Consider the following 26,280-nt stretch of genomic DNA (forward strand, 5'->3'; position numbering starts at 1 on the left):
CATGGGTGGTGAACAACACAGACTTGGTGCTGAAGTTAATAAAGTAATAAATCAAACCAAACTACACAGAAATGCACTGTATTTGTAATGTATATAGTTATACGATACTCCACTTGCCTATTGCATAATAAAATAAAATAACAAAAAGATAGTGCCTTGATAGAAAACACTTTGGAAAGATATGTGGAAATTCAGTCATAGACAGTATTTGTATCATGTGCAGGTTGTAAACATCAGTGTTCTGTGGTGTTATTGCGTAGAGCTTAAGGTTGCAGTTTGACATTCGAGTTTTTAAACGTTGTCGCTGCAGTTGCGTACAAAATCAGTGTTGTTGTAACTGTCAATGGAGAAATGTTTCATGAAGTGGTACGAGTTGCAAATTAACATGTGCTTGTTGGAAATAGAGCATATTTTACATAATTGCAGAAGTATCATATCTATTAAATTTTACACTCGCTACCGCATTCGCTGATGAAAGGCTACAAGAATATCAGTTTAGCAGGAAAAGAAAATAAATACGCGAAAACCTAAACCTTTTCACACAATTGACTGATGATAATTTTGTACACTGACACAAGGGAAAACGCAGTGGTTTATTGCAGTGAAAATCATCATCAGTCACACATTTTTTGTCCACACAGTGTTTGAGAACAAGATTTTACTCAATGGACTTCGGGTTATACGTGTTATGTTCTTCAATAATAGTGTTTGGCGACTCAGTAGCAAAATCTTCTGTCATTCGAGGTGTGCAACATAATTTATTGAAGGCACCCACTAACATTTTCGAAACTAGTGGCAGAAACCAGGTCAAATTCACTCATCTATAACTGAGAAAAGTACTATCTCCAGAACAGCGAAGTATATGTAAACGCGTATGTTTGAAAGCATAACATTAAAGTAAGTTAGAAAATATTTAATTTTTTAAAAGCATTCCCATCGTAGGTCAAGAAGTTGGATGTACATGCTAACGGCACAGGAATGAATGAGACATTGAAAGCGATTGATAGTGTAGATAGTTTGATTTACCTTTTAGCGGAAGGTAGTTCCAACGTAAGAATACTCTTCTTTCTGCTTGAGGTCATGTCGTTTTTGTTTCCTCATAGCGTTTATGCACTATTGTGGTACGTCTCAAATTGTGTTCTTAATAGCCATATGTATGTACACAGATAAACCCGAGAAATTCTGTTTATTACGTTCCAGGAAATAGCTTTAAATAGTGAATCTAAGAACATACTACAACCCCAAGATGTATAACTGCTGTAAGAACTGAGAGGAAAATACTAGTGCCCGAATTTTTTAAAGAATCATTCTACCCACGCTCCCTATGCGAATGGAACGGAAAGAAGCGCTAGTAACTGAAATAGTGAGAAGTGCGTTCTGCTATAAACTTAACGGTAGTTAACATACTATGGGCGTATTGAGAGTGGTTGTGATCATAATTGTGTGTGTGTGTGTGTGTGTGTGTGTGTGTGTGTGTCATGGAAGTTCAATGTTAAACTGCAGAAAGTGTTTCACATAAAGGGAAATTCCTACTGGTAGTTGAGGAAATACAAAGCAATGCTGGGGTTTGGTGTGACTATTATTGACACACAATCAGTTATTCAGATGGGTTACAAACAGATAAACAAGGTGAAAAATATGTTAGTGTACCAGAGAAAATGTGGAACTTAAGTATAATATTATAAATATTTTACACAATAGTGAAAGCAAGTAAATAATGTTTGGTAAACTGTGTAACATATTCATTGCTTCCGCTAAGTTGTACGTTATTTAAATATGGGAACCCAAATATTGGAGCTAGAAGATCATAAATGTGTAGTATGCTATCGCAAAAGGCATTTGGAAAACGCGGAATTGCCATATGGGTAACAAAGAGTCCAGGTTCAGAACTGAAGACAGTAATTTGTGTATATCAACATATGGAAGTGCATTCATGTCAACTGTTACTTCCTGCAAACACACTTTAAATTATTACAATTTACAGACCTCGACTGATAGTTTCAAACGTTTGTGGGTAAGAAAAATAAATTAAAAAAATGTATGGCTGCTTATAGTTCTGTTAGTAATTTCTTAAAAGATTCACAACAGAGAATGACAGTAAGCAATTTAAACTATATCATTTGCTTTCAGCTGATAAAACTGGCGTTGCAGAAATTCAGTATAGTAACCTTTTAATGTATCATTGTGTACACCAGAATAATGCATGTTGTTGCCATGAAAACACACAGTAGTGTTAGCAAATAAAACACCAATGTTTATGATGAAATAAACAGAGTAAAATTTATAGTTTGTGATTGCAGTGATAAAAGTAAATCCTTTATTCAGAATAATATCTCAAACTTCACCCTTCTTAACCAAGGTGATCAGTAAAACTTGACACCGACACATTATTATGGAAACTGGGAATTGCTACAGGAAATAGCTCTTATTGTGGAAACTGCCAATGAATTTCAGTTGATCTCATTTAAAGATTTTTGATACATTCACAGAAGCTATAAAATATTTAAAGGGATGATTAAGATTTATAACTCTGTGAGTGAAGTAAAAAAAAAAAGCTACTAATGTAAAGGAAAACACAGATTTACTCGCATAGCAGGGTAGAGTAGATTTTGAAAAGGAATGGTCAAGTTGTATGATAAAACGTGTAGAAAACATTTTTAGAAAGAGCTTGTCATGTAAGATGACACAGCTAAATACACTCGACTAAAAAGTGTGTGGTGATCTTTACATTCTGAATAGTATTAACAGACATTCAGTCTGTTTGAGGTTGTTATGACTTGTAACTCCCAAAAACATAAAAGGTTATTAAATATTGATAGATTATTAAGCAAAGTTTAAGTGCCTGTTTTACCCTAATACCTTTCCATGTGTGTTGTGCACCACATGAACAAATTGTTCCAGACATCAAATGGTTGATGTGATCCTTTGTCCAAAGACTGTTTGACACATTCTTTGCACTAGTCTGTCCTCTGCAAGCCTCTTCATTTCTGCATAGCTACTGCATACCATCCCGTGGTATCTCTTTTACAATCTCCTCCGCTCTCCCCACCCAGTTACCTACATTACCAAATGAGCGATTTCTTGATGCCTCAGGATGTGTCCTATTAGCTGACCCCTCCTTTTAGTCAAGTTGTGCCATAAATTTCTTTCTCACAATTCAGTTTGGTACCCCGTCATTAGTTACCTGATTTACCCATTTTACCTTCAGTGTTTTCTGTATATAATATTTGAAAAGCATCTATTCTCTTTTTGTCAGTTGCTTATTGTTACACTACATACAGATACCTTCAGAAAGGACTTACGAACATTGGAATTTATGTTAATTGTTTGCAAGTTTCTCTTTCTTAAATGCTTTTCTTGTATTTGTTGCCAGTTTGGATTTTATAGCCACTCTGTTTCAGCCATCAGTTATTTTACTGCCCAAATAGCAAAACTCATTTGCTGCGTTTAGTGTCTCACTTTCATCTAATTCCTTCGGTATTGTGTGACTTAATTCGTTTTTCTTTCATTGACATTAATCTTGCAACCTCCTCTCAAGACTCCATTCCATTCAACAAGTCTTCCAAGTCATTGGCTGTCTTTTAGAGAATTACAGTGGCATTGGCAAACTTCTAAAGTTTTTAATTCTTCTCCTTGAACATTTAATTACCTTTTCCAAGTTCTGTTCCGTTTCTGTTTTGCTTGCCAAACATACAGGTTGCATAATGTTGCAGACAATCTGCAACCCAGTCTCACTTCCTTCTCAACTCCTATTTCCCTTTATTTAGTTAGTTAAGTGTTCTATTGATCAATCTCATAGTAACCATTTTGATGTGGAACGTGTCAAGTGCATAAGAAACGCACACATGAATGAAGGCCTTCTTCTTGTTATTTATTTTAAAAAGAAGAGCTTAAAATTTTTGTTAGCTACCCCATGGCCTAAAAAATGCACAAAATACTTATATTAAATACCTATATATTTATTTGTTCCTATTCAAGAATTCATCTGTGGTATAGGAGGAGTTGTCAATGAGATTTCAGTTTATTTTTCAAACTGTTACTGGTGCCTGGTAATTATCGAGAAGTTTTACAGCAGCATATTTTACCCCTTTCTGTGCCAACAATAGGTTAAGTAGAGGATAGTGTAAGTCTTTCTTTCTTCTGGTATTGTAATCATGAATGTCACTTTAAAAAAAAAAAATGGTCCATGTTGTTGAGAACAAATTTCATTACTGAGTAAATGTACTGTGACGCTGTTACAAGAATTCCTAACCTTTTAAAGAGATGCCTACAAGATGTGCGACTGTGAGCCCCACACATTATTGTAACCACTTTCTTTTGAGCAGTGAATACTTTTTGCAGTAAATGTTGAGTTACCCCAAAATATTATTCCGCATGACATCAGATAGTGAAAGTGCGCAAAGTAAGTTAGCTTGCTAATTTCTATATTCTCAAAATTAGCAATTATTCTGGTTGCAAATGTTGCTGAACCTAGTTGCTTTAGGAGATCCAAAATATGAATTTTCCAATTACGGTTCTCATCCACATATATATAATCCCAAAAACTTAGCATGATCTAACCTGGCTACTGAGTTCTGTTGATGTGTTATATTTTTGATGAAGGAACTGTACTCCTTGCAGTAGAAAATTGGACATACTGTGTTTTTTCAAAGTTCAGAGAAAACCCATTCACAGAAAACCAGTCAATAACTTTTCCAAAGATATTATTTGTATCATTTTATATTGGAGTTTCTTTTACTGGATTAATAATGATGCTTGTATCATCAGCAAACAGTGTCAGTTTAGCTTCTTGTTTCAGATGAGGGAGGTCATTCACATACATCAATAACAGAAGGGGACCCATGATCAAACCCTGTGGAACACCTAATGTAATTTCACCCCAGTTAGATGAAGTGGGAAACTTCCTTAAATCACTTAAACCACATAAAGAAACTTTTTGCTTCCTGTTGTGTAGATATAACTTAAACCACTAATATGCTGTTCGATTTATACCATAGAACCACAATTTTTTTAACATAATGCCATGGTTCACTCAATCAAATACTTTGGATAAGTCACAGAAAATTCCTATTGGTGACATTTTACTATTTAAACACACTATTATGTGGGCAGTGAAATTGTATATTGCTGTCTCAGTGGAACAGCATTTTGAAATCCAAGCTGTGGTCTACTAAGTATCCCATTACTGCTGACATGGCTAACTACTCTTGGGTACATTGCTTCCTCGACAGTTTTTGAAAATGCTGTGAGCAAGGATACTGTCCAGTAATTATTGACATCTGTGGTATCCCCCTTTTTGTAGAGAAGCCTGACAGTGGCATATTTTAACCTGTCTGGGAAAATACCTTGAGTTAGTGATGCATTACAGATGTGACTCAGGATATCAGCTGTAACTGCTCCACATTTTTTTATATCTTGTTAGAGATGTCATCTACCCCAACAGAACATTTATTTTTCAAAGATTTAATGATTTTCCTTATTTAACAGGAGGTTGTTAGATGAAAATTAATCTGGTAAGGATTTCTCAAAACTGACTCTTCCATGTACGGCAAGGCTTTTTCTTTTGAACTATTATCACCAATAATAAAATCTTCTTGGGTTGACAGCTGAGTCAATGTGTTCTCAAGTAAAATTTCAGGATGTTCCTTACTTGCCACCTTCAGGCGAAGTGTCGGGTTCACGTCTCGTCCAGTTCTTTGTAGCTGCTGAACTACGAGCTTGTCTGCATCCTCGGCACCAGTTGGGCGAATTAGGTGCAAGTAGAATCAGCGTGGCAGCGCATGGTGGGGAGGAGCCGCGGCCGCCAGGTCCTGGCGTCTTGTCTCGGTGTGGCCTGTTTATTCCATCCGCCGCCACCGACCTGCTTCCATCGGTGTGCTCTCGTCTTATTCTTGTATCTCCACTGCCTCTTTAATAAGAGTGTCCCAGAAACCTTTTGCTGTACACAGTCTCTTGGTTTCTTCAAATTGAAATGTGTGTTCTTCACTGAGGCTGTGCTCTGCTACCGTGGAGATCTTTCTGCCATCAGTATATATCACATGTAAATGCAGGAAGGTAGAATGTAAGTACTTTTGGATTGAAGGAGACCACATACTGAAAGGCAGAAGCGCTGTAATTGTATGGCACACACACAAGAAAGAAAACTTGCTAGTTTTTAGAGTTATCCTTTTTTGAGCTAGACCAAAATACACACGGGAAACAAGTAGACACCCACAAATATGCCTATGTCCCTACATGGTGCCGGCTGGACGAACAGTGTGTGTGTGTGTGTGTGTGTGTGTGTGTGTGTGTGTGTGTGTGTGTTTGTTTTTCCATGTATATTTTATTCTAGCTGGTAAAAGGAATACTCGAAAAGTTGGCATTTTTTTTTTTTCTTTCTTTTGTATGTGCCTTTGAATGCTTCTGCCTTTTAGTGAGTGATCTTCTTTAATCCAAAAGTACTTACACAATCCCTCATGTGAGGGACGCAAACACAAGATAAGAGAATCGGCACTCACAAAGAAGCATATGGACAGTCGTTTTTCCATTTTTCCATTTGCAAGTGGAACAAGAGAGTGAATGACTAGCAGTGGTACAAGGTGCACTCTGCCATGCACCATATGTTGGCTGTGGAGTATAAATGCAGAGGGGGATAGGGTGGAGTTCCAGACATCTAAAGCAAGACTTTCATGAGACTTTGCTCTTATGGCTAAAGTATTATGATAGATGATGAACAGGATTATTTACTATTTTCAGTGTTAAGTATATCTTTTGTTGTACTTCCGATAAAGCTTCTGTTGTCAGGAATATTTGAACTTTCTTAGATATGTAAACTATTGCACCAATCAAGAATGGAATTCCAGAAGGACTTACCACAGAACGTAACATTTTAATTTATTTGTCTAATGCATCCTGGCACACAAATCTCGACATTGTTTCAGAGCAACTAATTTTTTTTAATATTGAAGATAAAATTAGTAACTGTTAAATTTAATATTTGTATTAAGTTATATACACCAGTTATCAGGCATAAGGAAGCATCATGTTGTAGGGTTGGTTATAGTCTGTTATTTGGGTTGATAGCCTTTTCATTACTGGGGCATACTTCCATATCATTATTGTGTCAGCTATTGTGTTACATACAAGACCTCCTTCCGTTTAGCTAATGATGTATGCCCATCAGAGGAGAAACTAAATGAATTTTTCTACTGCGGGATACTGTATTAGTTTGGGTAAAATGCATAATGTACCACAGTGTGTGTAATACAATGTGACTTCATTACTTACATTGTAGCCTAAGGGAGAGTCAGTTACTACAATCTGTTAGTTTGCATTATAATTTATAAACATGTGTTAATATCATTTAACACTCAAAATTGGCACCTGCTATTCAATAACTGCTGACTGATTTGTTAATGCAAATGTCAGGAAGTTAGACTAATACTACAGAGTAATTCCACAATTATTTTATAAGTAATATCATACAGAAAAAGATGTGATAATAGTTTTAATACACCATAGCCTATTGGTGTCAACTCTTAATTAACTAGGCCAACTGACAATAGTCTGATAGTACATGTACCATTGTATGAAGTTAGTAATTAATCAAACAGAGTAGTTCATGTACATATTACTTATAACAAAATTTTCTTTCCAGTTCATGACTAACTGTACTCTGGCACAGGATCAAGGTCCTTATGCAGCCATAAAAAAATTGTGGTTGCCTCTCATATTAATTAAAGGTGGATGACCGAGTTCATCAATATACATACAAGATATACAGTGTTGGTGTTGTATTACCACAAAGAAAAAGAAGTTTTCATAAGGGTAGTGACGCATTCCTGAGCATGTTGAAACATAATGATTATGAGACAGTGAACACACAAAAAACTAACAACAGTCTATAAATAAGTTGCATAAGTTCATAGATCACCTTAATTGTGAAGATTTTCATTGCTGACTGAAACTGGTAGTCTGAAGACCTACAGGTTTGTGAACATAGGCATGAAATAAAAGAAATTTATTCTACAGCATTAGGGGTGACCTGAAATAAATAGAATAATAATTCCCCCCCTCCTCCTTCACACATAAACTTAGTAGTTCTGTGAATGTCCTACAGTGCTGTGACCAACCTGTGTTAACACTGCTGTGAGGCATGTGAGCACTTAATTGAGAGCAGTGTCTGTTGCTACAGTTCAGAGGTGGGAATATACGAGATGCAGTGTACATCTGAATAAGAGAGGGGAAATGTAGATTGGCTGAGCTTCTTGCAGAAAATGTATGGGAGGGTAGGGGGTTGGGCACACCATCACAGAAAGCAAGATCTCTGTGGTCCCTAGTGTCGCAGAACCTTTTTTTTTTTAGGTTAGAATCAGAATTAAGCTCCTGTTGTGAAAGAGTTTAAAATAATGGACGAGCACCACAAAATGAATAAGTATGTGCAGAAGACTAAGATTAGCTTATTTCATCAGATTATTAGAAGATTGAGTGATAAGATTAGAAGAGCTCCTTGTCTGTTTGGAAAATTTAGGGAACTCTGAAAAGACAGACATCCTATAGCTATCTGAGTTAGATAAGTTAAATATGAAGTATTACATTCCTGCATCTTACTCGTGTAGAACTAATATGGGAAAAGCAAGAGTTGTTACATACACTGATGAGCCCAAACATTATGACCATCTGCTTAATAGCTTGTTTGTGCATCTTTTGAACGAAAATACATCACTGATTCTGTGTATCGGGGATCTGATGGTTCGTCGATAGGTTTGTGGGAGTACATGGCATTAGATGTCTACACACAGGTCGTGTAACTCTTGTAAATAACGGGCCTCTGATTTTCTTATGTGGTGTTGGCACCCAATAGTGACCAAGACTGGTTCCATAGGATTTACATCAGGTGAATTTGGTCACAGAGACATCAACATGAATTCACTATAATGCTCCTCAACCCACTGTAGGGTGGTGATGGATCCGAGACATGGACAGTTATACTGCTGAAAGGTGACATCATTGTCGGGGAAGATATCAATTATGAAGGGGTGCAGGTGGTTCGAAGTGTCAGCGTGTCTTCAATTACTACCACATGTCCCATGAAAGTGCAGGAGAATATCTCCCATTGCATAATACTTCTACACCAGCCTATGTTTGCGGCACACTGCATGTTTCGAGCCACTGTTCACCTCAATGATGGTGTATGTGGAGACGACCATTGATCTAGTGTGGCAAAAATGTGATTCACTCAAGGAGCAGACATGTTTCCATTGATCGATGGTTGAATCCTAATGGTCTTGTGCCCAATGCAGTTGTAATTGTTGATGTCGTTGGGCCAACAAGTGAGCAGGTAGGGGTGGTCTGCTGCGGACCTCCATGTTCAATGATGTACAATGAATGGTGTGTCCCAAAACACGTGTGTGCACTAGAAATGTGCTCTTTTGGGAGAGATGCCAAAGATCACCATCTATCCTACTTTACAGAACAGGCAAACCCCCAAATCCCATATTTTGTGAAGAGTCGTGCATGTCCAACCTCTTAGTGCCTCCTGTTAGTTTCGCTGTCGTACCTCCTTCTATAGATGCTCATGGCAACAGAACAAGAAAACATTCAATCAGCTTTGCCATTTTCAGGATACTCATTCACAGGATCTGCTTAATAATAATAATCTGCCCTTTGTCGAAGTCGCTTATCTTAATGGATTTCCCCATTTGCAGCCCACATATTCACTAGGGTGATCCCCTGTCTGTGTCTGCTCCGCTTGCACACATTTTTGTTACCATGATATGTGCCTGCTACACCACCAGGGGGCATCCAGTGTCACAGTGTGCAGTGGTTATAATGTTTTGGCTTATCAGTATATATTGAGACAGAACATAAGTTCAGAAACATTGAGAGAAGTAGATTTTGTAGTGATCAGCACAAAGAAGTGTTTGCTTGTGAATTAATACTGAAAAATAGATCACTTTTAATTGTAACTATATATAGATCCCTACTGAGAAACTTTAATGTGTCTATGAGGAATTTGGATTTCTCACTAGATACTCACCAAGCAGCGGCTGAAGACGCGCGCGTGCGCGCACACACGCACACACACACACACACACACACACCACACACACACACACACACACACACACACAAGAAAGTTATAATTAGGTAAACTTTCAGAGCCAGCAGCTCCTGCTTCATGCAGAAGGGTTGAAGGGGAAGGAAGAGGGGTGAAGGAAAAGTACAAGAGTGGTCTAGGAAAAGGGGTAGATTTCGGGAAAGTCACACACAACTTCAGGACAGGGGAGACTTACCAGAGAGGATGAGAAATTTTTCCTTCACCTCTCTTCCTTCCCCTTTAACCCTTCTGCCTGAAGAAGGAGCCACTGATTCAAAAATTTGCATTATTATATCATAGTTTTATATGTATGTTCTGCTGCCGCTTGATGAGTAGATTTTTTATTTATCCAATTACATATATGGTCAAAATTGACAGTTAATAGTCTGCGGTGATTTCAGTGTAGATTTTGTAAAGGATTCTTATAGGAAAATTGATCTGGAAACCTTTCTTTGATTCTGCAATTTGATCTCAGTAATTAAGTTTCCAATACAGGTGGGTAAAGACAGTAGGACCCCAATTGTTCATTGTTTTTTTTTGCTGAATCTCAAAGCAAGAAAATAACTAAATACCCAGTAATAAGTTTTCTCCCTACACAGTTGGGGTAAATAAGGTAGTTCCTTACAGTATTCAGTGGCAATCAGAATAATTAATCACTCCATAAAAGATGTTTCCAAATTGGTTTATTCTAGATGACTTGGGATGAAATTTGTAACGAACCAAATAGTGGCATAAAATTTTATCTGTTCCATGATAAATTAATTTCATTATTTGAAAATAGCTTTCCACATAAGCTAATTAGCTATATAAAAAATCATGGATCATTAGAGGGAGTAAACTATCCTGTAAAAGGAAAAGGGAGGTAGATCTGTTGGCAAGATCAAGTAGATAAATTTAGACAACACTGTCAATGGAGTGCAGGGATCAGGTGCTATACTTTCGTTGAAACAACAGTCAAGATCACAATAACATTTGTTTATTATCATCGGTTTCGACTTACGTTAAAGCCATCCTCAGATTTTTGGCCTCTCTGTGGCTGGTGCTAGCAGCTCCTCAGTTTTCCACATGTTACCACAATCATACACTGGGATCTTGGTAACACATGAAAAATGGAGGAGCTGCCAGTGCTAGCCACAGGGGCAAAAAAAAGGCTTTAACAAAGTCAAAACAAACTGTTGTTTTAACCAAAGAACAATTAAGAGATCCTGCAGTAGTTGCAAACTACTACTACTACTACTACTACTACTAAACATTACCAAGAAAACTTATGTCAGGACTTAGTAATTCCAACCACAGACGTAAGGCCATATGGAGTGCAGTGAAATGAGAGACTGTACAGTCAGGCATAGAACAGGATAACATCACTATTGAATTAAATGGAAGGCCTGTAAAAGGTGAGACAGAGTTGCCATTTATGTTTAATAACCATTTCCTAAATATAGGGACAAACAGTTCAAGATAAAAATTACAGCAGAGTGTTGAAAAAGCACCTCTCATAAAATTCAATCATATGAATGTATAACCAACTTCTCCTCCTGAAATTAAGAAAATTATGTATTCTCTCAAAAATAAATGCTCAACTGGATGTGATCATGTGTCCAGTAGAGAACCAAAGATTTGTTTCCATATAATAAACCCTGTTTTATCTGAAATATTTAATGCATCACTAACTCAAGGCATTTTCCAGAGAGACTGTAATATGCATTCTTAAATCCCTTTACAGGGAAGGTGATAGAGAGATGTCAGTAACTACTGACCTTTATCACAACTGACATCTTTATTGTAAATGTTTGAGAAGGTGATGTATTCTAGAATACGATCTCACCTGAGCTTCAATAATACCCTCAGCAAATCACAGTTTGGATTTAAGAAGAGTTGCTCTTCTGAGAACCCCATTTACAAGTTAACCCACAAAATTTTTCAATCAGTACTTAATACACAACAAGCAGAATTAGTTCTTTTTGTGGATGACACTAGTGTTGTAATCAATATAAGCAGGCATGCAGTAACGGAAGAAATGGTAAACAATGTTCTTAAAAGTATGGCTCTGAGCACTATGCGACTTAACTTCTGAGGTCATCAGTCTCTTAAAAGTATATTCACAGGTCTTTTGTGAATGGCCTCTCTCTCAATTTCAGACAGGCACAACATATTTAGTTCTGCTCATCAGAAGGTACTAAACCAATGACAAGTCTAATATATATATTGATGAGAATGTGAAGTGAAAAAAGCACAATTTGGAGCTCCTAAAGCAACTTAGTTCAGCAACATTTGTACCCAGAATAATTGCAAATGTTGGTAAGAGAGAAATCAGTAATCTGACATTTTGTGTCTGCTTTCTGTAATGTCATATGGGCTAGTTTTCTGGGGTAAGTCAGATTTGAAAAAGAAAGTCTTCATTGCTCAAAAATATTCTGTAAGAATAGTATGTGCTGCTCAATCGTGATCATCTCTGACCTGGTCAGGAATCAAACCCGAGCCCCTCGCATAATATTCTGTTACACTGACCATTCAGCTATGAAGGCACACATTATGCCACTTAAATGATCAGCATGTAGCCTTATTTACAAAATAATTTGTAATGTGAATATAAAATGTCTCATTCCACTTTATTACAATTTATGGTGCATATGATCCATGGAATATAAAAGTACTTTTCCATCCGAAACTTGCACCAGAACAGCACTGGTCCCATACCCACTGGAATCTGTGTGTAGTTCTGTAGGCGCTCTCTCATCATACAGACCAAGTACGGGGTCAGTCATCGGAGCTTTTCGCAGCACACCGAAAGAATCTCGTTGAGCACCACCACAGATAAATTTAGCATCAGCTTTTAACAACTCTTGGAGTGGCCTGGTTTTGATACAAAAGTCTTTGATAAAACGATGGTAATAAGAACATAATCCGGGGAACCTTCTCACATCTCTAATGCTTTTAGGAATAGGAAATTTCGTTATAGATGTCACCTTTTCTGGGTCTGGCCACACACCTTCGTTTGACACAAGGTGTCCAAATATTTTGATTTCTTTTACTCCAAAGACACAATTTTTTTGGATTAAGTTTCAGTCCACCTTGTTGGAGACACTTAAGAACGGCCCTCAGTCTTTTTATATGTTAATGAAATGTCTCTGAGGACACTATAATGTCATCTAAATAACAAAGACACATCATCCACTTCAGGTGCCTTACAAGATTACCCATCATTCGTTCGAAAGTTGCTGGTGCATTATACAAACCAAACAGCATTACCTTGAACTCATACAGGCCCTCAGGGGTGATGAATGCAGTTTTCTCACGATCAGCCTCATCTACTTTGATTTGCCAGTATCCTGAGTAAGTGTCCATGGTTGAGAAAAACTTAGCCCCCTTCAGACAATCTAGTGTATCGTCAATTCGTGGAAGAGGGTAAACGTCCTTTTTAGTTATCTTATTAAGCTTCCTGTAATCAACACAAAACCGCCAACTGCCATCCTCCTTCCTGACGAGGACCACTGGTGACGAACATGGGCTCTGTGAAGGCTGAACAATGTCGTTCTTCATCATTTTCTCTACCTTGTTGCGAATTATTTGACATTGCATTGCTGACACACGGTATGCTCTCTGGCTTATTGGTTGATGGTCTCCAGTACTAATCCGGTGCTTCACTATCAATTTGTCTAATTTGCTCTTCACCTCTGGATTGAAGCATTCAGAGAATTTTTGAAGAATGGCAAGTAGCTTCTTCTGTTGTTCCTTAGTGAGATCTGGTGATAGTCGTGCTAGAGGATCTTGTCTCTTAGTGGTAGCGCTAATTTCGCCCACAGACTCGGCATGGGAGGTTTCTATGACATTCAGCTGTTCTGCAATGAACGGCTCAGCATTTGCTATGCCCTTGCATCTTGGAAGGATTTGTGGTTCTCAGCAACAGTTTACTATCCACAATTCACCGAATCTGTTCTTAAACGAGATGACAGAGGCTGGGATGACCAAGTTATTCTTCAGTGGTATGCTGCTCTTACATTCCACTGCAGTATCCATGGGTTGATGCATGGGATGACACATGACAGTTACCTTTCTAGCGCTGACTGCAGGAATGATCACTCCATCCAGCACACAGTCTCCACACACTCGGATGCACATCTTCCTGTCCACAGTATCTCATCTGGTCTAAAATAATCTTCGAGCGACCACAATCTATAATCGCCTGAGAAGCTTTCAAAAAGTCCCATCGGAGAATGACATCATGAATACACTCTTGTAAGACGATGAATTCTAAGGGCTGTGTATGGCCACTTATACCCACACAAATGACATATCTTCCTGTAGGTTTTATGTATTTCCCATTAAACACCTTCAGCAGAGATGTTTTGTTGTTGATGAATATGGTTTTCTGCAACTGGCGGCAGTACTTCTCCAAAATGACTGAATATGATGCTCCAGAGTCCACAAGAGCTTGGGCTGGTCAGCCATCCATGAGGATATTGATGTAGTTTCTTATCATTTTTGTAGTGATTGACAGTGGAGGATTTTTCTCGTCAGCGACCTCACCTCTAAGGAAGGTCACACCCTTTAGTTTTCCATATTGTGGCGGCTAGATGATCAGCTGGAGCTTCTAAACAGTGATGGAGACCTTGATCAGCATGCTGGGGAGCGTCCTCTCCAGCGGCCAGCTTGCGGTGATGGTGACCTTCGTCATCATGCACCCACATCTTCTTGTCATCTTCATCATCCCAGCGTTGGTGTCAGCTAAGATCGGTCTGCTGTCTTCTGGCATGGACGTCATCAAATATCCACCGCTTTTCTCGATGATAGCGCACCACATGTCCCGGTCGTCCATAGTGGAAACATACTGGTTGGTTATCCTGGGTCCTCCAGATGTCAGTCTTCCTTGGTGCCCAGACAGGTTCCTCATGCGGCATTGTAGGAATGTAACTCTGCCTGGGTCTCGATTTTTTTCACTGTTTTAAAGGGAAATGAAGGACGAGAAATTGGTTTCACTGTCTGTTCCACTTCCTCCCTTATGGCCTCTTGAAGCATCTCAGTTTTTTGCTCGCTGTGCAATCCAAGTGCCTTCTGAACTTCCTCTCTCACCATCTGATGAAGAACACTTGTGAAATCAGTTGCTTCCTCCACCACAGACATCAATACAATGATTGGAAGCCGTTCAAACTTATTGCGTGTAATTCTTTTTTGATGCGTCGTCTCGATATACTGGCACCATTTTATGAAGTCGTCTGCTGTCAAAACATCCTTCAGAAGTAGGGCTTGATACACACCCTTCATGAGATGTGCAACCTTATCTTTCTCCTTCATTCTAGGATCCACTATCTTACACAGCTCCAAGCTGCCTTGAGTGTAAGGTACTGTAGCTTCTCCTGGACACTGTGCCTTGCACTTTAATTTATCTTCAGCCTTGCACTTCTGTTGTTGTGTGTCGCTGAAATACTTGCACAGATCTGCCTGGAATACTTCCCAGCTTGTGAATTTCTCCTCCTTGTTCTCATACCATTGCGTGGCAGTGCCCTCCAAGTAGAAAAATATGTTAGCCGAACACACAGTGTCATCCCATTTGTTAAATTTGGCTATACACTCATATACCTTCAGCCACTTGTTTGGATCTTGGCCATCGTCACCAGAGAACCCGGAAGGATGTCTCATGTGGTTGCTGTCATCGTAATGTCCTCTTCTTCTTTTGTCTGTGATAGATTGGGCTCTGTTGCATATGGATCGAACTCGCGTTTCTCGCCACGTAAACAACGGCTCTGTCGTGGCCTGATGGAAGCCGTTGTGTCGTTTATAATGGGCGCTGTCACAAGGTACAATACCCAACACCTCCACCAGAATAATGTCATGTAGAAGAAGGTGTAAGTAGATGAATAATGAACACTGACTTCACTTAACGAAGGTTTATTCAGCACTTGCACATACAAGAGCGCGGAGCGAACTGCCTCCGGCCAGAACACATACAGTATATATACAGCTACAGAACATTCCAGTACAATGATTCTTGAAATTTGTGGATACTTCTCGAATGTACTCAAACCGAATATAGAAATTAAAATTCTACAGTCCAGGTGAGCTTTGAACTCACCACTCTGCATGCAACAGTTTAATATCATCACCACTACACCGCGGTGCTACTCACCTAGTCATATGACCACCATGGAGTTTTCTGTGGATAACTGTTTTGCATCTATACTTATGTGATTCTTTCAAAATTAATTTTTCAATTTAATGACAGTAAATTTAACCTACGTGCAATACATGTTCAGTAATTGATTTCGTAGATAACAAGTAAATGTTTGACTTCCAGCCAGGTATGTGCCTTTTGATCTGATCCCAATTCAATGCGAGGATGAGTGGAGCTTGTTCCAGACCTTACCACCTAAGAATAATCTGAGGTGGCCCCATGAACTGAAATCAGGACCTTTGCATCAACAGCCAGCAACACTAACACTTGTTCATCTGGGCAGCATTTCTTGGATAGTTAATCCTGCTGATGGGAGCTTGTCTCCTGAAACACTATTTCTATTTTATCAGCAGTGACCTTAGATTTAGGACTCTCTGTGTCCTAGTCCACACACCAACCTAACTGCATTTTTAATGTTGTGCTGGCGACTCCTTTGACAGTTAGATGAATGGGTACAATCCATTGCTAGTTTTTCCCCAAATAAAGTTAGTGCGATTTACCCATCAATCTTTGTTTGTCTAGATTAACCAAGAAAGTTAATATTGGCATTTTCCAATGCTGAGGTATTGCATATAAAGTCCACTTCCATCTGATGTGAGCTAACTGTCTGAAATGCTAGTAACTGGAATTCTGATGCTTTAATGTTTAAGCCCTGATGAAGAGAATATAAGCTAATATCTGTCACACAACCAGTCACAACTGATGTGGGCTCATTATACTCTTTTTCCCATAAAACAAAAGAGGTGTCATTTGCGTAGCTTACCATGTGTAAATGACGAGGAGGGGTGGTTTAGCAGTATCATTAATCAACACCAGTGAGAGGAAGGTCCAAAAACTTCAGCGGTCAGTAACACCCTGTATTACTGTACCACTAGTCAACTGGAAATAATATAATTTTATCTATTTTGTACAGAAGTTTTGTGCACTTCTTACAGTTATCTAAAATAGATGGATGGTGGATGCTTGAGCAAGTCCTTGATATTGTATATTTTCAATTTATTTAGCTATATTCCATTGTTAACTGAATCATATGTTTTTTAAAGAGCTGAAACCATGCCTGTTGATGCCTACTTTGGTCTACAGGGCTGTGTACTTAGAGAAACTCAGTGGCTCAATGCACAGGGACTGTCCTAACTGTTTAGTAGTATTCCCTGGTTACATCTCAAGTATTCATCTTCTCACTGAATTTACAATGCTCCATACAGAGACGTCAATTTATAAAGCTTTTAACACATGATTGACTATATGCCACATTTTAACAGAGTTCATTTTGTAGCCTTTATTCAAATCAGCTGTAAATTCGCATTGAAATGGGGTTGTCCTCCATTTTAATTGACCAAAATAATAAAGTGCATTAATTTAAAGTTTTCTTTATTATCTGATCTCATCCTCAAGTAGGAAGACATTATCTTTTGGTACATGATTGCTGACTCGTCCATTTTTGATGTAGTGAGTAGCCGCATATAAGTAGATAACACTGTTTTAATCTTTCAGTACATATAGTAAACATTGTTCTCCTTATCTCTCCCCCCCCCCCCCCCCCCCCTCACTTTTCTCTTTCTTATTAAAATACTTATTGTTGTCCTTCAGCTAGAGTATGAATGTGAGTGTTTTAATTTTAACCAACATGTAAAGGGAGTAACAGTGATCTGTTCTTGACGATCAGTTAGTAAAAACAAAGACCAGAGAATATCTCATTTATTAAAAGACATCATTGTTCTGAGAGAAGGAAATCTTTAAGTTGGTTTTGAGAAATGTCTCATTGTAAAATTTTTTCCTGCACCATTTGAGTGGAGCTGTTCACCACACTGGTTGCTCCAGCCAAATGGTGCTCATAATCTGAAGATGGCCGATTAAACATATCAAAACGAGCCATTTTAGTGAATGAGATGTTCTGTGATCTTGACAGTTTTACTAATTGATGCTTCTTTTTTAATGGCCTCATTTTAATCAGAATATTGAAATTGGTATTTTCCATAGCAACTGCTGCTTTTGTGACAACACTGTAGGTCTCAGGGTTAAAAATGTTAGTCATATAGAGGTGGGGAATAATGTGGCTGTAAGATTTAGAGTAACAAGGCACATTTTTTGTAACAGTGGAGCCAATTTAATTCATTTATAAATTTTTTTGTTTTGGTCCATTTTGCAGTAGTGTAAATAATCTTACACGACTTATGAGGATTAATCATATATGTTACACTATTTTATTGCACAACTAAAGGCCAACTTTTGTAATGGAATGGCTGACAGGAGTTAGTGCATTGAAAAGAATGTTTCTCTCAAAATTGGCACCATTTGGTGCTGTATTCCTCTTCTAATGCATTAATACATATTTATAGAAATTCATTGTTCTGAGAGAAGGAAATCTTTAAGTTGGTTTTGAGAAATGTCTCATTGTAAAAATTTTTCCTGTCAAGTAGTGGTCAAAATACTTCTTCGGAGCTAACAAACTAACAGGAAACACAAACAGCTACATTATTTGGTGCTGCAACCTTACTAGGACATGCACATGACACAACTGGAATAGATTGTGCTAGTAGCTGCATACAATTATCTGAATTTGCAACTGAGAAGCAAGAAATATTTTGGGGGACATCATGCATTCCCTTCTTGGACATAAACAGAAAACTTCATGGGTTTAATAACCAACTTACTCAGGGGTGCTGCTCCTTGGGTGCACAAGACTTTGGCCTGTGCCTGAGAATCATATTTCCTACAAGCAGAAGCGGAACAGAGTTAATCAAGCTGTGAGAAATGTGAAACTGAAGCGTGTCCATATATTAACCGACAAAAGAAATAGACCAGCTGGCCTATGAAAAAATGTGTGTTGTTGATATAGGCAAAGTAAAAGCTGCAGCTGATCTCATTGTCCCAGACTAATAACTGAATTGGAATTTCACATTACCTACAACTAAAATTGAACTGCAAACGAAACGGAGACTTATTGATTACTTCATGAGAGTAAACAACTGTAGCCATGAAAAATTCTATCTGAAGCATGTTAATTGCAATAGTATCCAAAAATCCATTAAGCGCATCAGATCAGCATCTGCTGGACATGACGGCATTACAGTCCAAAAGAAAAAGCTTATTATTGACACACTATAGCCCACTACAGCAGATATCTTCAGCCACTCTTTAAATATGTGTTTTCCCTGAGGCATGCACACAGGGACTAGTTAAGCCACTACCTAAAAAGTACATTGCCACAGCACCCTCTGATTATTGACATATTTTCATTCTTCTGCACCATTCAAAACCTTAAAATATATACAGGGTGTCAATAATTAAAGTTCCAGTTCCAAAATTCTGTAGAAAGAGAACCACTGCCATGAATAATGTCAAATTTTAACAGCATATTATTAACACAGTGTAAATGTCATGGAACAAAAACAAATTAATGAAAATTTTACCAGTAGATGGCACTGTAAGCATGTTAACGTAAATGGGGTTGGCTACAAATGATATATGAATTGCCATACGGTGGCTATGGTTTGAGTTGCTCATTACACCATCTGTACTGTTCCATGTGCATAACTGCACAACTTCGACAGTCAACAGTTGTGGCACTATTAGTTAGATAAGTCCATCCGCCAAGGCAAGGTCATACCAGATTGGATGGAAAAAACAGGTTTTATTGTCCTGAGACAAAAAACCACATAAAAAGCAAAATTTCATTGATTTGTAATTGCCTTGGGGCCAAAAACTGCACAAAAAGGAAAATATCAGTTTCTAATTGTTTTGAGACAAGTTGAAATCAAGAAACAGCAAGTTCCACAACAGATCAGAGTGTCCAGGGGGTTATGTTCAGAATGCATTGCGTAGTGTGTGCCTTCGGTTCAGTTACATCCATAATTGGAGCACTGAACACAACATTTTTTGAATAACCCCACAGCAGGAAGTCCCATGGATTAAAATCAGGCGATCTAGATGGCCAGGCTGCAGGAAAATGATGGCTGATAATTCTTGCTTTTTCTAAAATGCCTCTGCAGCAGCTGCATCACTGGCTGTGCTGTGTGTGGAGCAGCGCTATCTTGCATAGAAGTGGTCCTACCCACACGTCCACACTGTTGATGTTGGAATAATGTGGGTGCCCAAAAGACTCTCATAATATTTACCAGTGATGGTACAGGCAACAGGACCTGTAGGACTCAAATCCTTGAAAAAATATGGCTCTACGTTAAGTGATGCCATCAGATAGCACCACAATACTGCTGTTACCTTTGCAGAGGAAGTGGTATGGGTTGGTGCGTGTGCGGATTTTCCATTGTCCATATTCTGCTTATTGACTTGTCCTTGGATGTGGAAATGGGCTTTGTCTTCCACAGAATGTTCCATGGCCATTCATAGTCCCTTTCCAAGTGGGCAAGAATTTCCAGCTCAAGCATATGTCTTGCTGGCAAGTCAGCAGGAAGCAACTCCTGAACATAGCAATGCAGGATGTTTCATACAACTTTATGCTTCATGCTCACAGGCATGTCCAGTGTTCTGGCAATTCCTCTTGTATTAGATGTTTGCACACCATCGTTTGACCCCTTCTATAGTGCTGTTGTCACATCATCAACAGATGTCACATCAATTGCTTTTCTCCCTCTGCCACACTAGACTTCAAAAGAACATGTCTTTTCGAATGTTGTAATCAGTTTCTTTAGATCCTTGGCAGAAAATGGACTGATGCCTTTTTTCATTCGCATGAGTATCTGGAACATCTGCAGGGCTACTGGAGCACAGTCACGGTTCTTGTAAAAGAGCTTTAACAACAGTGTATGATTTTTCATGGAGACAGTCATGTTGCTACAATTTCACTCGTGCCTGACGTCTTGTCAGCAATGCATCATGTCCAGCACCATACAGTCACAGTGGAAGCAAATAGTGTCAGGTATCCTCCAGGATTTGGTGTTAGGCCCTATACTCTTTTCATTGTATATCAATGATGTTGTCATCTGTTTTGTCCTACTGCAAATACCACAAATATGCTGACGACCTCCAGTTGTATCTAAGTGGAAAACCATTAAACCTGGAGACAGCTGTCGAGAATCTCAATCCTGACCTGAGAGCACTATCAAAATGGGCACAGAATATAGGAAGAAGTGGCACTGGTTGGTCATTCTATGCTCATTAGTTCAAAATATCGGGAATCCGTACCATCTTTAATCCTAAATGGGACACGTATCAACTTCACTCCCTCAGCAGAGAATCTAGGAGTAATAATAGATGGAAATCTAAATTTTACTCAGCTCACAACTGCAGTGTGCAAGAAGGCATCAGCATCTCTGCATGCTCTACAAAAATATAAAAAGCTCTTCCTGCTTAACCTGAAAAAGAAATTTGGACTAACACTTATACTTCCAATTATTGATTACAATGCTGTTATCTTGCAAGATCTCTTGCAGGAAAGCTCATAGCACGAGGAACTGGTTATGAATGCCTGTCTTTGTTATATCTGTGATGTTTGACTCTTTGATCATATTTCACCATCATATGCACAGCTATCATGGCTGGATGCAGGCAAGCACAGGGATTTTCATAACCCCCCACCCCTCTTTCTTCTCTACAGTCTTATCAATATACACTATTCCTCATATCTTTCCTTGACCTTAACACTCTTGTCTGAACAACATGACAGAAGTAACCATTCCCTTCAGAACAAAATCCTTTCGTCCCACTTAATCATTCAACCACTTTCTAGGAGTCCTTCTCACAAGGGAACCTCCCCATCACACCCCCCTCAGATTTAGTTATATGTTGGCACAGTGGATAGGACTTGAAAAACTGAACACAGATCAATCTAGAAAACAGGAAGAAGTTGTGTGGAACTATGAAAAAATAAGCAAAATATACTAACTGAGTAATCCATGCACAAGATAGGCAACAACAAGGATTAACTGAACTCAGGAGCACCGTGGTCCCGTGGTTAGCGTGAGCAGTTGCGGAACGAGAGGTCCTTGGTTCAAGTCTTCCTTTGAGCGAAAAGTTTAATTTTTTATTTTCAGACAATTATCAAAGTTCAGGCACTCACACATAATCAACTTCGTTCTCCAAAATTCCAGGACATGTTCAGATTTGCTTGGACATATGCAGGATTTGACGGTCTACACACGGAAAAATTTGAAAACGTTAAAAACATATGTTTTGACAGAGCACAGGGAAAAGTGTGCGACTGTGAAACTGTTGGATTCATTTGTTGCAGTTTATGTGATAAACTCTTATGTTTTCATCACTTTTTTGGGAGTAATTATCACATCCACAAGAAAACCTAAATCGGGCAACGTAGAAGAATCTTTTTACCCATTCGTCAAGTGTACAGGTTAGGTGGGTTGACAACATATTCCTGTCACGTGACGCACATGCCGTCACCAGTGTCATATAGAATATATCAGACGTGTTTTCCTGTGGAGGAATCGGTTGACCTATGACCTTGCGATCAAATGTTTTCGGTTCCCATTGGAGAGACACGTCCTTTTGTCTACTAATCGCACGGTTTTGCGGTGCAGTCGCAAAACACAGACACTAAACTTATTATAGTGAACAGAGACGTCAATGAACGAATGGGCAGATCATAACTTTGGGAAAATAAAGAAAAACTTTTCGCTCGAGGGGAGACTTGAACCAAGGACCTCTTGTTCCACAGCTGCTCACGCTAACCACGGGACCACGGCACTCCTGAGCTCAGATTATCCTTGATGTTGCCTATCTTTGCATGGACTACTCAGTTTGTATATTTTGCTTATTTTTTCGTAGTTCCATACAACTTCTTCCTGTTTTCTTGATTGATCTGTGTTCAGTTTTTCAAGGCCTATCCACTGTGCCAACTTATAACTAAATCTGAGGGGGGTGGGATGAGGAGGTTCCCTTGTCAGTAGCAATAACCTGACTCTGGAATGAGGGGGGTGCGATGGGGAGGTTCCCTTGTCAGTAGCAATAACCTGACTCTGGAATAACCTCACACATTGTATTAGAGTACTGAGAAGGCAGTTAATGTCATATCTACTGAAGGAACAATAATGACTACCATTGTCCCTGTATGCACTCATTACCCATGACATCCTTATTTCCATCTAGATCTTCCTCATTTCCCAGCATTTTTCACTGATGCAGTCTCCTTAAATTTCTGTTTCCCAAGACTCACTATATCAGAAATCATCTATTTTTATAGACCTGTAAATTCTTTTTGTTTGCCATTGTCATTATAGTCATCATCATCATCATTATCATTATTATTATTATTATTATTATTATTATTATTATAGTTTGATCCATGAATGATGGCATTCACGCATGTTGAGGCATGGACAAGGATTGTGTTGGTGATGATTCCAAGTGACAGTATGTGCATGTGTGTGCTTTCTCCTTGAAGAAAGCATATATCCTGCAAATTATGTCTCTAGTTTGCTTGTGCAGAATGTATTACTTATCACCACCATCAACCATGACAACTCACAACAAATGGCATAAAAATTCAACAAAGAACTTACTACGGTAACACTTAATGCTTGCATTAGCTACAGCATTCAGAGCAGAGTGCTTGGATCACTACTGAACTCTCATTTGTCATCAGAGAATGCGTGATGTAGGTGTGCATAACAAGCCTAAACTCAGCCACCATCGTTCGTGACTCCAACTATAGCGGTGATAGTAGCAGCAGCAGCAGCACTGCCAGTGTTAACATTATTAGTTCATAACAAAACACTCAGATAAGAATGTATGGCTACATTGTTGTAACAGTTTCATTGTCCCATGTGGTAGACTGATAGGGGTTGAAGGGTTGTGTGAGATAGAGTGTTGAGAGAAATAAGGTGGAGTGAAGGGTAGTAACAGTGAAATGGGGTAGAAATTTGGCACCAGTGAGTAGCAAATGGGGTCCATGTTCCATCTGGTACACACAGTAGGGCTGTATGTGTTAGCTTGTGTTAGATACTCAAGATTTGCTTGCTATGATCTTTTCTCTTCACAAATTCATGCAGATAGTTGATTCTACATGTACTTTCTCATTTGGAGTTGATATGCTTTTCCTTACATTGAGCCAGATTTGAAAAAAACTCTTCCACGTAAAGCAAAAAGCAAATCAAGATGATATGATGATTCTTCCTTAAAATGTTCTATATAGAAGTGATAGCCCTGGTTCCTGTCAGACCTTGTGGAGTTAAGTGCTTCGAGACTTGGCTAGAACTTGGTTTGGTCACCGTCCAGATTTGCTGAGTGCTGTTGGCGAGCAGGGTGCACCCATGTCATGTGGGGCCAGTTGAAGACTACTTGATTGAGATGTAGTGGCACTGGTCACAAAAAGTGATAACAATCGGGAGTGTGGTGGTCTGATCATGTGCCCCTCTGTATCTGCGTCTGGTGATACCTAAGGGCTGAGGATGACACAGCAGCTGGCCAGTACTGTTGGGCCTCCCAAGACCTGTTCAGATGGTGTTTCTTTGTTTGTATACAGAAGTTTATTGTGATTGCCAAGAGTGATGTACCTGTACCAATCACCATGTTCATAAATAAAGACACTCTAACAGGGAGGTATTTAGAGGTCCAGATATGGCCAAACATGTAACCTGTTTCAGAAGTGGATTTATGTTTGACAAGTAGGAATACCACAGGTACAAATAGTAGTAATTAAGTTGAAAGAGAGACTGCATCAAAAACTATGTTTACATCATTTCTGAAATTGTCTGGTTTCTGTATGTTTCTTAGGATATTCCCTTGAATGACTTGGACACAATTATTAGTTTGGTTGCCTGCTTGTCTCTCCTCTCTGTGAGGCTGTGACCAATGTGAAATTTTTGCTTTTGTTCGTACTTCATCTGTATGAGTGAAAAAGGAACTGTCTCAATAAGAAAAAAAGATAATGGCAGTCTTATGCATGACGTATTATATTTAGCTTTTACTGCAGTTATACAATTTTGACTTTCAAAGTTACAAAACTATGCTGTATTGAACATCCAGTATCTCTGATAAAGCTTAGTTGCTTGTGCAGTATCAGATTCAGATATTTTTCTAAGTTTATGTTGTCAGAGTGTCATATTGAAATTCCCTGTTGTTGTGTGTGACTGAATCTGTACATGATTATCAAATTTAAACTTATAATGAACGAGCTGCATATTTGCCTACCCTTTACATTGCATTTATACAGTCACCTAACATACAAGGCTGGAACCTTCAACATCACAGTGCGTCAGCAATCGTTGGTTAATATATTAAAAAACTAAAAACCCGTTCGATTGCGAAATCGAGGTGGGTTTTTAGTTTTTTAATATACACGGCTGGAGCTTATTCCTTGCTTTTGTGAAGAAATGTATGTGAGTGATGAAACTTCCTGGTAGATTAAACTTGTGCAGAGCAAACTCAAACCTAACTCAGTCCCTTTCGTGGACAGTGCTCTTACAAATATGGTTATCCACCTACAACTCGATACCTGACTGTTCACTTTTTCTGGTAGTTATCTCCAAATTTTCAAACTTGACTATGTTAGGTAATGTATTTATACAAGGCAGTTTTTGTTTTGCTGCTGTGATCTGAAATAATTGCATGCTGTGTAACTTCTTCACACTGGTGTCGTTCCACTTTGTTTTGAATTATTATACTTCAGCTAGGCAGCACTTCACAAGCAGCCTGTTTGTGAAAATATAGTGAAATTAATTTTGTATTACTTGTTCTACTTGCAGGCTTGCACTTCAAAAGAAGACACTGTTTTTTTGGTCCACTGGCACACACAGATGCAGATTTTCCCGATTATTAAGTTCTTCAGAAGTTTCGACAGCTTTGCGACCATTTTATTTTTCTGTGCATCCTGACCTCTTTGGTCAGTATCCAACTGAGAGGGTAAGATAAGCTGATTTTATTTTTCTGTGAATTTTTCCTGTCATTAAGTGTAAATTAAAGGCAGGTTGTTTCTAGGTTGGCAGATGACACAGTGAATAGCAAATAGCAAACATAGAACAAAATTGTTGAATGTGTTGGTATTATAGGTATCAGATTCTGAATTAATAGCACTCTCAGGTTAATCTTTGTTCTTTTTTTCCAAGAAGATTTTTCTAAA

The 26,280-nt window shown here is 38.6% G+C and overlaps 1 protein-coding gene across 1 annotated transcript in view; it reads left to right on the forward strand.

The window, feature by feature from the left end:
• Window positions 1–212: 212 nt before the first annotated feature.
• The window catches only part of LOC126162499 (T-cell activation inhibitor, mitochondrial-like), a 318,261-nt gene continuing 292,193 nt past the window's right edge, over window positions 213–26,280 (forward strand). The window contains exons 1-2 of the mRNA XM_049919047.1: window positions 213–366; window positions 25,907–26,063. Coding sequence (XP_049775004.1) covers window positions 344–366; window positions 25,907–26,063 — 180 coding nt within the window. The 5' untranslated portion in view covers window positions 213–343. The remainder of the gene's footprint in view (window positions 367–25,906; window positions 26,064–26,280) is intronic.

The sequence above is a fragment of the Schistocerca cancellata genome, chromosome 2 (assembly GCF_023864275.1).
Source record: "Schistocerca cancellata isolate TAMUIC-IGC-003103 chromosome 2, iqSchCanc2.1, whole genome shotgun sequence".
NCBI classification, from domain to species: Eukaryota; Metazoa; Arthropoda; class Insecta; order Orthoptera; family Acrididae; genus Schistocerca; species Schistocerca cancellata.